The 13,311-nt window shown below is 34.7% G+C and overlaps 1 protein-coding gene across 14 annotated transcripts in view; it reads right to left on the bottom strand.

The window, feature by feature from the left end:
• PPFIA2 (PTPRF interacting protein alpha 2) overlaps positions 1-13,311 on the bottom strand; it is a 296,348-nt gene that overhangs the window by 78,833 nt on the left and 204,204 nt on the right. For all 14 annotated transcript variants that reach the window (XM_042017661.1, XM_042017651.1, XM_042017648.1 and 11 more), the window contains one exon: positions 2,272-2,388. In XM_042017661.1, the coding sequence (XP_041873595.1) occupies positions 2,272-2,388 (117 nt within the window). The remainder of the gene's footprint in view (positions 1-2,271; positions 2,389-13,311) is intronic.

Here is a 13,311-nt window from a genome sequence, read left to right as displayed (position 1 = left end):
CAGTGTAATAGAAATCCATGCTGAACTGGATTTGTCAAGCAGGACACTTTTGATACATCCATGGCATCTTTGAGGATAAAATAGTCATTCCTCAGGCTAATTAGTCTCTGATAAAACTCCATTAACTTCAGAAGAATTATTGCAATGATTTTTTATATATTTGAATTAAAATACGTGGCACAGAATTTAGGAATATTCTCCATTATGAGAGAGAAATAAGCAAAATATAATTACAACTGTAATGGTGGACATTAAAGGTGTACAAACATCATAAGATCCTCTCTTTTCCAAAGCAATTTCAATACTCCCTAATTTGCATATGATCATTTCTGAAAATACTGTTTTACTGAATAATTCAACTTTCATGGTTCTTATGGAAGGTGAAATAAATATCAGTAGGAAATAATGAGTTTATTTGAAAACAAACTACTTATTCACAGTATCTTATTTCTGGCTGTTCACTTCCACTGTTGCTGCATCCCAAGTTGCTTCTCAATAGACTTCACAATGGCCACTTTGTTCACTGGGAGTTCTCTCTTTCCTGGCTTTTGTTTGTGGGGAAATCAGGCTATTGTCCTTAGAGATTAAGTGAAAGATCTGAGTGACAGCAAGTGGTCACAGATCTAAGTAGGAGACTATCTGATAACATAAATGGTTGCATCTTAATTTTCACAGCAAGTGATCTTTGTCAGGTGTTCTTTGAAGCAAGTTTTCAAGGTCCTTTAAAGCTCTTCTCTTTGTGCAAGTTGGCCTCTTTGCAAGTTTCTATATTTGCAAGCTTTTAAGTTTCTCTTGCCTAAATAATAAGGAATTGATGATGGCCACTAAGGTAAATGTAGAAAGGTAGAGAGCAGCTAGTGCAGAGGATGTGAATTAGAGTGCACTGGTTGATCCGGTGTCAATACAGCCTCCTCTTAATGCCATATCCAGTATGCTTTCATTACTGTAAGGAGCAAAAACTAGCAAGCACAAACCTTTATTTCATCTAAAATGACAAACCCAAAGTGTTTTTATTAGGGAGCATATGAGTTTTGTGGACATAATGCTGTAAAAAAATTCAATTAAAAATTGATAATAATATGTTATGTTGGATTTCATTCCTCTCATTAGTGTCTAAACATAAAGTTTTCTTAAAGGATGGATAGTCTTATTTCCACTTAGTTCTGCTTACAAGCAGTGAACCCAGTGGCTCAAATCAGAAGATACAGCTTGGAAAGAAAGTGGAAAATCAGAGATTTTCAGCTAAACAGTGTGTTTGTATTTAAAAGCACAAGCGAGTGGGGTGTACGCTGTTTATCAAAATTCCACAGATGTGTCTCTGAGTAAGATTTTTCAAAGAGGGGAATGTAGCTGAACAGTGTTTGTTTACTGTGTGTTTCTCAAACACATAGATTACTCAAAGGAAAATACACACAAACTGCAAAATGTGTAAAATTAATGCTTGCACTGCAAGTGCACCATTGGAAATTGGATTGCCTATAAAATAAGTAATGATGACAGCTATTTTTTCTAAGTAAGATTTATGCCGCTGTTCATCATACGGCATTACACAAAAATGCACAATTCCAAGCAGCAGCTCTACTCATTTCAGCTGTCTACCAAATGTTATGTTATGCTATCATTTTAATTTAACAATTCTGAAGCAAAAGAGGAAGATGCTCAGCTTGGTTTTTGTCAATACGGAAATCTAAGGCTTAGGAAAAGACCTTTTTTTCTAAATCAGTCTCTACATTTTGTCATCTTTGAGCATTAAGCAGCAAATACTTGGCCCGAATTCTATACACCTATTTCTGACTGAAGGAGTGCTACATAAGCAGCTTCTCTCTATACGAGCATGGACATGAATTTGAAGATCATCCATAGGCAGCACAGAGAAAAATTACTTTTTCTAGTTTTTAGGTCTCTGTCATCCCCTTAGGGTCTATTTTTGCAGGAATGTTTGCACATACAGCCTTCCACACACACGTGCCACTACACCTTGCTCTTCTGTATGCAACCTACAAAGGATCACTCAGCAGCATATAGTACTTAAAATTGTAGCATTATGCAAAAAATTCCAAGAAAATTTGTTATAAGCTATGGGTCTGACTCAATATCCTATCAAAGAGCAAGGACCTGTCCATTTGCATTTGTTCTCCATTTAAACAAGCTAATTTTTTGATATGGGTTTCAGTAGGCAGACATCCCATAAAATATTCACATTACTAAAATCTAAAGCATGATTATTTATCACACTGATTGTTAGGTTTAATGACAACTAACATTTTATACCTTTTCATGAACCTTTTGCCCTGGCTCCATTCCTTCAATATGCTCTGATTCAGCCGACCCTTCCCCAGCTGCCATTTTCCTTTGAATGTGTGCATTTTGTTCATGCAAAGCTACAATCTGCAAAAGAAAGAAAATAAGTGGTTAATGTACATAAAACAACCAGAAAAATACTGAGCAGGTGATTTTTAAAATCTATTAACAATTCAATTCTATGTTGGCCTTTCTAGTATTTGCAAAATTTGGTCATTATATGCAGAGAGGTTTAAAACCCAAACATATTCATGATGTCTAAAGGCAATTAAGGACACAAAGGAATCCATAAATGACACAATAGACAACACTGGCTTGTCTTCCATCCTAATTTTGTGGTAGGACAGTTTTTTTTTAGCCTGAAAGATGAAACAGCACTTAGCCATTGATTTTTTTGTGAGAACAAGACTTACTCTTTTATATAGAATTCAATGAATGCCAAACTTGTGCTATAAGAAAACAGTACCACGAAGCTATGAATCAAACCCAAGTGATGTAAAACAAAGTGCTGGTTTTCTGTCAGCCTCCCACCACCAGTAACAGCAACATACTTTTAACGTGGTTTTTGTTAAGAAAAGCATGTACATTAACATGCTCTACTATTCATTGACCATTTTAGCACATATACAAGCAGGTTTTATTGTATTTAAAATATTGGTTATGTATTGGTAATGCTACTAAAAATCCCATGCAGCTACTGGAAAATAGCTACTGCTTTCTCTCTGACTTTGTGGCTTACTCTCAGGCAATACACAGGATAGAAAGATTTAGGTCCTAATTTTTTTACCTTGTATACTATGATAAGCTGGAAGATCTGGCTAATACGAACAATTTATTTCATTAAATTGCACAGTTAGATATCTCTGTATTGTTCTGCTTTCATGAGCACATACAGTAAATGATTTACCTGATGAATAACAATATGTATTAAACACAGCAGAACACTGGTAGAATGTATAGATGCTGTTTTTGGAAAGCTGGTGTAAGTTTAAAGGCTTCTGTCACCGTATTTTGTCTGCACAGGTCCTGAGTCAGAAACACCCTAAAAGACTGTCCTGTCCTAGAATACAAAAGCACGGGGTAGGAGGGAGAATATAAGGTAGTACTACCTGGCATGCATGTGCTACAGCCAAGATTTTGTGGGATATTTAATTAAATTAAATATAGTTTAATTTAGTTCTAATTGACATAAAGATAAACTTACTTTGATGTGAATAATTTAATTTTAATTTGAAACTCTTTTTCCAATATGTTTTTTTTAAATTATATTTAAATCATTAACCATTTGAATCACTCTGACCAACATTTGAGATGTAAGAGACACACCACTTTAAACAGCTCTTCCTTAATATAAATGTTGAAAATTGCTGTAATATGAGATTGTGATGAGCAGGCTAATTCACTGCTCACTAAAAATTCCAAGTTACAGCCCTTGTAGAAGTCATATACTCCCACTGATTCCACTGCCAAGACCAAGACTTGAAGGCAGCATTTCATCCAAGCAATCATAGGAAACTACAAGTACGGGAACTAAAACTGTCTGACGCAATCTGTGTCTTTAGGGGTTGTACAAATACACTGAACTTTAAAACATTTTGCCTAAATAAGAGAATTACATCTGTCTCAAATAACAGAAGAAGGACTTGTATAACCTCATTAGCATAGTCTTACTTTGTGCACATTAATCAGTAATTTAATATTTGTGGCCTGTTTTCTGAATAGCTTCACTCACTTTTTTTTCTTTATGGTTCAAATATTTCTCAAATCAAAACTAGCGAAATGATGACTTCCACCAAACAAAATTAGCCATCAATTAGTGCTTAAAGAGACTTTCAGGCAGATTGAGATACTACAACACACATATTATAAAATCCTGATTGATATAGAGCAATTACACTTAATGTAAAAAAAATGTAAAATCATAGGATATGTTAATTGACAGGCAACAATAGATCTGGATTTTCCATATGATAATCTTTTGTTGATCCATTAAAAAGCAGACATCACTATGCCTTCATTTTGAATTATCACCTGTATCTAAAACAAATCCTTAACAGCCCTTTAGCTTAATAAGAATACTCTTTAAACACTAGTGCCAAATGTTGTCATTTCAGCACGTATTAAAAGAGTTTAAGTTTTCTTAGACTCTAGGGGTTTTTAGGTACCATAGAACCACCACTTTCCAAGCAAGTAAATAAATAAAAAGAAAAAAAAATCAATTGTTCCTTTTAGATGACAGGCAAATAAAAGAATGGAATATTGTGTATCATTATTTGGAGGCATTTTCTTGATTTTTTAATGTTTGGGAACAATCACTTTGCCAAAAATCCATCATTGTTAAACATTACAGTTTCAATGATTTTATTACTGTAATGAATGCAGAGCAAATATATACAGGATCAGCAAACAGTTTGAAGTCTGGCACATTGTAAAAGTTTCAGCTCTCGGATAGTCATCAGATAACAGATCTAAACTGTGAAGAACCACGCAGCTAAATTGTTTTCATTCTTTTTCTATTCTTGATTCAATGAATATATTAAAGCAGAATTAGTGCTCCTAAGGAAGAATGGAAATTCTCCAGTGTCTTACAAATAAACACAAATTTTTGCTTTTCATTTTGTTGAAGCAAAAGTTTTTAATAGCTATCATACTCCTTTTTATTACTTACTTATTTCTGATTTAACTTTCAATAATGTGCAAATTATTTGCAAATTTAAGTGTTAATTTAATCACTGAACTATTTGTGTAACTTTTAAAAAAGGTTTTCAAAACATGGAAGAAGGGTTGATGACCTGGGTGAAGACATAGATTACTCTAAATTTTTCCTAGGTAGACTCCAAAACTTCTTAAATTCTAATGATCATTACAATGAGAGACATCAATAATAGCAGAGGTCTAGGTAAGGAAATGATCGTTCAAGGAAGATAAAATTTTGTAATATTATTTTTGTGAAATGCCTATCTGTTCTATTAATTTTTTTATGTTTATTATATCCAGCTTAAAATATCTACTACAAAACATGTCCACAGACAGCTTTCTAAGTACCTACATATTATCTAACCTCTAACATTAATTCCTGATGGTTTCCATTCTATGTTCTTTGTTTTGGAAAGTAAAAGGTAATATTCTTGAGGATGGCATCACAGTGGCTAAAAACAAATCAAAATTCTCCCCCCTCCCCCCTGCTCCAAGACAGATTAATAGAAAATAAATGTGGATAAATATCATCATTCCATTTAGGACTGTTGTACCCAAAGCTGGACAGTTAACCCAAACACTGAAGTTGAAATTATACCTTCTAAAATATGAACAATACCCAAAGCTGGACAGTTAACCCAAACACTGAAGTTGAAATTATACCTTCTAAAATATGAACAAATATATCACATATATCACATATTTTTGTCTTTATCAGCTTCTGCTTGTGGACCTCAAATTATTATATTCCATTTCTAAAATCACAGACATTATTTTCCTATTTAGCACACTTGACCTGGACCACAGTAATGACTTTCAATGTGATTCTAAACCAGTAAAATTTTGAGTCTCTCCATAGTTGAGTCTAAAGAAAGCCTAAATGTGGCTCTCTTTCTCTGCCAAGCGCATTCAGCAGAACTGATACATTCTTTTTTTTTTTTGATTCAGAAAAATGAAGTGATTGTTGTCTGTTTAAGAATAAAATGTAGAGTATTACTCTTCTAGTTGGACCTTTCTAACTTTTGTAGCTTAAGTCCATGAAAATACCCTCTAGTCTGAAGAAATATTCCTTCAGCTTCTTCTCTTCTCACCGGCATATTGATCCTCAACATCCTTCTCACTTTTGCCTGTAAGTTTTATGACTGACAAGGGACATCAACATTTTAAAGAATTTCCAATTATTTAGATTCTGTCTTCCAGAAGTCAAAAGTACTTAGAAACAAATGGCACAATTTCTAAGGCCTACTCTGTCATAATGATTCTGAACATAACCTTACACAACTTCTGCCTTTCTGTCTCAACTATAAAATAATTTCAACATTCCTAAAGCCCAGCTTTTTGAATTTAAAGTTTTGGTAAATACCTCCACTATACTACCCACATAAATTCTCTCTAAAATCTTAGCAGAATTTGTGTCTGTTATCTACAGATACCATTGAATCATATACTTTTTAATGAAGCTAGGATTCAGCAATTCAGGCTCAAAATTTGAGCTGGTCTCCATTTCCATAAATGGCCGAATCTAATAGTCTGAATCCAGGTGTTAAGGGAATATTGATTTCAAATATAAAATACACCATAGAACAGAAGATAAATGCATGAGCCTGTACTGATCTGGAGAATTACCTGATAGAGCCACACCCATCAGCCATGTCCTTGGAAAAGGACAATGTAATAAGACAATTTTGATAATTAATAAAGATAACGTGAGATTATAAATCAGTGAGCAATAGCATAAATTCCTTCTATTTAACAAGGGAAACGGTCTGATTACTAACCTTAGTAGGACACTAAGATATAAAAATGAAAGAAATAAAAGATTCACATGTAGTTGAAAAACTACAAAACTGTGAAGGATAACTAAAAAGGAAAGGAAAAACCAGGACACAAAACCTGGCAAAATAGGAAATAGGCTTGTTAGACAAAATGAAAATATACTGGAACCCACAAACTATACCTGAAGATGAAGTGCATTTATTTACAGCACAATGTCTCTCATTAGACACAAAATGAAGCAGGGAAAGCACTACTCTGCATGTTTACTTTGGGTATATTGCAAATTAATTAATTTAAAATTATTTGAGATGTGTGAGATCAGAATCCATTTCTAAATATAAAAAATCCTAAATGACCAGGTACCTCTGCTGTTGTAACTTGAGTGGCCATTTTTTATCTCATTACAGTTTCAGTCTTCAGGCAATTAACTGTACTAGGAATACTTAATATACTTCTCTATATAGTGACAGGACAAAGCAGGATGCCCTTAAACTGAAGGAGGGCAGGCTTAGCTTAGATCTTAGGAAGAAATTCTTTACTTCTTATAAGGTTCCAGTGCCTCATCACTTTATGAACAGGTTGCCCAGAGAGATTGTGGACTCTCCATCCCTGGAGCCATTCAAGGGCAGGTTGGATGAGCCTCTGAGAGACCTTGTGTAGTAGAAGGCATTCCTGCCTGTGGCAGGAGAGTTGGAACTAGATGGTCTTTAAGGTCCCTTCCAACCGAAACCTTTCTATGATTCTGTGATTCTAAAAAAGCAATGAAATTATTTTAAGCTTTTGAAAAGCTGTTTTTCATAAACTTCTCCTACCTTAAACCACTGAATTTGTTTACATCATCTTCCAACACTGAAATAAATCTCAGTATGGTTCAGTATCATAGTCAAATGAACTGCACAGGACTGATGGCTGGCTATATACATAGCATTTGAGAGAGAGAGAACACAAGATGCTCTTCAGGCTATCATAAATAGCACATTCTGATTTCATGAACAAAACTCATAGATCCATACAAAGTCTTTTGAAATAATAAAAATGAATCTCCATAAAAATGACTTTAGTTTTGAAATGCTTTAGTTCTTCCATTCAGCAATGGAGGTTCTGAGTTTTACAACCAGGGGCATTTGAAAGGGCAAATACAGACTTTGGGCTTTACTTTCAGAATACCTAGGAATTAAAATATCTATGGAACATATAGCATAGTAATCAAGATTAGCCATAGTTCAAGGGAAAAAATAATAAAGGAAATAAAGGAAAAAGTCTTTTCTGACTGAAAAAAAAACTTTGGTAGGCAGGCAATGAAACCATCAGTCCTAACACTGCACTTTGGGGGAAGAAAAAAACATTTTTTATTTTTTTTTTTTAATTAGCTCTTTGTCTTCTCTCCCATTCAATGATGTAAACCAAAAAAGAATCAGTCAAATTTTCAAGTGAGGCTTTTTTATTACAAATTTCACTTGTAACCTAAATGTTTGTGTCTGACTGACAACCTCAGCTAGGTTTATTTTCTATTAGCTTGGAACTTTGGTGTATTTTATTGCTATTTAGTGATGACCTTTCTAGAAACTTTACACAATTGAGTCCTTTAAAACCTGTCCTGACATGTCAAGAAAAATACTACTTTATTCAAATAAAAAACTGCAGAAATTATGGGTAATATATATTTTCAACATATTTACATAATGAATTCCCCCTTTTTGAGATTGCTGACCTTTAATTAATATTGCTGTTTAGCTTTCATTGTTACATAGAAATACTAATTAAAGTGAAATCATCCTCATGAGGGAGCCTTGGAGATCAGACATTAGCAGAAAATCAGAGAGTAATGAAAACAAATCTTGTATGTTTGTGAGTAGCTAGTATGCTGGGCTCCAGCCCTCAGTTACACATCTTTTACAGTTTAAGTAAGTCTTTACCTCCTATGCTTCAAATTCTCTCACAGAAAGCTAACACCTCTTGCTTCTGCAGCTTCTTTCTTGATTATTCTATTTTTACAATCTTGGTGTTGGCACTGCTCTCTGCAATCCTGCTTGTATGGTGGACAGCACATCCAGACTCCGCTTTCATGTTGTGGAAGCACACATAATGAATGACAACACGCAAAAAACGACTGAAAATGCTCTGAACCTGTGGCAGATTCCTAATTTTAAATGGAAAACGTGAAAATACTAACCCCATGGTCCTTTACTGTGGACAGCCTGTGCTTGTGATAACTATTGATAAGGTCCTAGCTATCAGTGCTTTACTGACACGCCTGTGGAGGTCACTTGTGTTGGTGACAAGGGCGCTGTGGTCCAGGGGCACCGTAGAGCTGTGGCACCCAGCTGGCTGCAGCCGGGGGCTGACCGACCGCAGAGCCTCCTGCACCTGTCTGCACCATCACTGAGCCCTGACTCCATCTGAACTCTAAATGTCTGGGGCAGCAGTCATTTTTGTACTTTAAAAGTAATAACACACTTTAGGCTGGTAATAATGCAGTAGGGTTTATTAGTCTTTGCTTCATTGTAAATTGTGGACCAAATTTTTACTGTGTAAATACCTGTCTTGTGCTACTACATGTACTCTAGAGCACGCACCATTTGTTTCTATAGCAGCACTTAGAAAACAGAAGAATTGAAAGCAATGGTGCAGGTGCTATTATGAAAAATCTGTCAAGATTTTTCAGAGATTACCAGGTGCATTTCAGTACATTTTCTGCAGAAGCCCTTATCTAAGTAAACAAAAATGTAGTACTTTTAATTTGTCACAAAATTTGTATGAAATACAACACAGGGAGAGAACTGTCTTTTTCAGAGACTAGCACAATAGGAAAATAATAACAAACATCAATTACATGGTTGCATTATAGTGTGTATTTGACACCTGCTGACTAATTTCTCTTGCTTTATTTTTTGCTTACCAAGCTCAACAAAACAGTAGTGAAACTACCGTTCTTTCATTATTACTCTAACAAAGACCAGTATTCAAAATCTTCAGAGTTCATTGGTAGGGTCTGATTTCCAGCTTGTCAGAGCTGAGGATGGATTTGGCAGAAACATGATAATGTTCATTCTTTTCAACAATATATGTTATTGAACATGTATACATAGTGTGCATGTATATATTTAATATATATGATAATATATACACAGATATTTGTGCCTCTAGGGCTTTATGTAGTTGCTCTTAGTACATAAAGCATTTACTTGAAATGTACCCCTGTCTAACAAATATAATTCAGTTTGAAAAATCCTGCTCAGTTTGAAAAAGAGTGCTTAGCTATTTGCAGTGCAAATCTGTTTTCCTCTTTTGGTTATATCAATATATGTCCCTATGAGTAAAAACCGTCTTCCCCAAATGAAATTTTGTATTCTTTGTCTGCATATTGTCACCTAGAGATTTGAGATTGCTTAGATTTATTTTGACTGGATACGTCTGTTATGAAAACCACTATTCTGCATGTATATTCAGTTTTATCACATTTTCCTATACAGTGTATCTGTATTAAAATCACCATCTCTGCTCCTGACTGTAGAAAACATGAAAATATACAACAGATAGATAGGATATGAGAAATATTCAGAAAGGAAATGAACCTTATCCTAGAAATACAATTAAATACTATCAAAGCCATGATCTGCATGTACAAGTGGAAAAAATCCCAACTTAAATTTCATTCCCACTCGGTTGAAATTGAAGCTCAGTAGAGTGAATTATAGTCTGTATTTCAAGTATTAAGCCAAAGGTACCCATTTAATTTTAGTCAAGATCTCAATACTTTTCAATGACATTCTTACTGGTAGTAATTTTTTCCCCAGGTTTCTCCAGTGAAGATCGAGGATATGAGCTCCACTGATACAAATTTTATCAATTTTTTAATTACAAAGGACATTCCTTGTACATGGAACTTCTAAAATAATGCCTTTATCCTAGGATTATTGCAGAATGGAATCTAATATGACTTTTTTTTCTAATATAGTGGAATTATACATATGGTTTCTTTTTTTTTCTCCTTCTATTTGTATGTAACCACATATTCTACATCATTAAAGGGGTTCAAACCACACTCTCCAGGTGCCAAGTTAAGCACGCAGGCTCATTTTCCATAGATTGAACCAAGTCAAGTCCTCTACAGCTCCTTTTATAATAATTTCACCTATACACTGATGGTGTCCATTAGTATCAATGAAGATTATTTATTATTTACAGATGTTGACATTTCCTAACCCAACCCACAATATCGTTCACATTTTTGAATTCTAAGTAAAATTATTCCTATATTTATTTCTATTACAGGCATATATGATGAGTAGTTGTTTGCACTAAATTAAAAGAAAAAATATGCAAAACATCTTGCTATTTGACCACATTACAAATTTGCAGAATACTCTTAGAGCTGCATGTGCACTGTAGGGTTGAGATGATCCAATCTGAAAACACAAATGACACATTTTCTGGTTCATATGTTAATGGGAATACTGATTAATAAATATAAACATAGTGAAGCTTAAAGCTGATTTTATTGATTGACTCATGTAATAAATATTTTATTCAAATTCAGCATGCAAGGTCTATTCATACATTAAAAAAAATTATTATGGAGAGTAATAAGCATAAAAGATACTATGATCTTGTTATACTATTTAAAATCTGGTTTGAGAGTTAGTAGATGATTTTAACAAATCATTTAATATTTAACATATAAAGAGAAAATTGAATAATCATTCCAAAGAAGAACATTGAGGAAATGTTAAAACAATATATTATTCCAGCTGATTAAAAAAAAAGGGTAATCATCAAGATGGATCTGCAAAAAGATAGTTAATGGTAAAGAGTCATTTTGTCTTGCAATCCTTTATTGCAAGCCTAATTCTTGCCATGAAACTATCTTCATCCGCTTGAACATCTCATTTGACAAATGTCAAATGACAAATTACCCCAAAGCTGACACAGACAGAAAGATAAGCAGCTATGCTCTGGGATCTGAATTCATACCTCCAGTGCAGGATAAAATGGCATCCATCTCAAAGTATGATTCCCAAAATAACAGATCAAAGAGAAATGATATATTCTTTCTGATGTCTCATGAAAGGCACTCTGTGAATACTGTGAGCAAATTAAACATTAGGTATAAAAATCTTCATGGATATACTTTATACAAGTCATAGTGAGCTCCCCAATGCATGTCAGCTAAGCACACCTTCACCTACATGCTATGTTCTTTACTTTAGCAAGTCAGTGTGTTTAAAGTAAGGCATTTGCTAACGAGACCTTCTGAAATCAAGTCCGGTGAGAGTTGCATTCCATTGATTTGTTAAGCTCCCTAAGCAGATTGCCAAATAGAAGGCATTAAATCCAAACTGGAATTATCCAGGTGTCTACTCTCATGCTGACTATGAACAATCCCTAAACTAACCATATATAAGTAACCTTCCAATTGCATTAATCTCCTGGAGTTTTCAGGTGTGTTGGCAAACAATTGTGAAAAATGCTCAACCACACATCTGGCTCATGTGATCCCTGTGTTTTCTCAGCTTGTATTTCCTTGGCTGCTATGCTATTTCCTCTTTCTCCCTTTTTTCTGCTTTGGGTGCAAAATGTGTGGTAAATTAGAAATCCATAAAATCTGTGCTGGAAACACAGAGCTTTCTTATTCTGTAATTCTCTGGAATAAAGGAGATATCAGAAGATCTATTTATCTTCTGTCTCTGAGGCATCTTCTTCAGCTTCACAGAGCTCTGTCATATATTGATATATTTGTTTGCTGCTGTGCAAAAATGTCAGGCACGCTCTGTGATCCCTCTTTACTGATTAATATAAAACACTGTACAGACTCCCAAAATAACTCAAATAACTCAACCTCATGAGATCCAGAAAACTACCCATACATGCTGATTTATTGCAGAGCAGTAGTGTTATTTCATGATGAATACTGTGTCCTACAGTTATTTAGCTGCAGGACCTCATGGGAAACACTGCCACTTCCTTCCTGCCTGCAGACCCAACCTCTCTTCCATTAAGAACCAGGCTTGGAGCTGGGGAGAGGGCACATGTACCCAGTATTTAACTCCCACACATGGAGTTAAAATACAGTGAGCGTGATAGAATTCATACAACATACCAGGAACTGTGCAGGGTCCCAGAACAACAATTGTGTGACAGACTGTGCACCTGAATAGATGCCACTACAGCCATCAGCTGTCAAAAATCAAGTTATGCCATTTAGCCAAGTCTATCAATACTTATGAACCCATTAACTCTATTGGATTGCATCCCACATTTTCTGCTGTAGAAACAGCTAACCAGTCATCCCAGCTGAATTAATCTCTATGCTTTTAGGAACAAGAATATTCAAAGAGTATCGGATGAGCCTGAGTCCTGTGAGACATTTACAGAGCTCCTATGGTAGCAAAAAGAGTAATTGTTGCTCACCACATCTATTGCACAGGTCACTGTGCTACCTGGGCTTTACAGTAATGCTGTCCATTTGACATCTGTATGAGCAGTGGACACCATGAGACAAATTTATACTCTTAAGTGCTATAGAGCAGGAACCAT

Source organism: Corvus kubaryi, unplaced genomic scaffold, assembly GCF_017639235.1.
Source record: "Corvus kubaryi isolate FWS band 111438036 unplaced genomic scaffold, C.kubaryi_AGA036_p1.0 137, whole genome shotgun sequence".
Lineage (NCBI taxonomy): Eukaryota > Metazoa > Chordata > Aves > Passeriformes > Corvidae > Corvus > Corvus kubaryi.
Note: the sequence above shows the minus strand (reverse complement) of the source record. Positions and strands in the feature narration are given on the sequence as shown.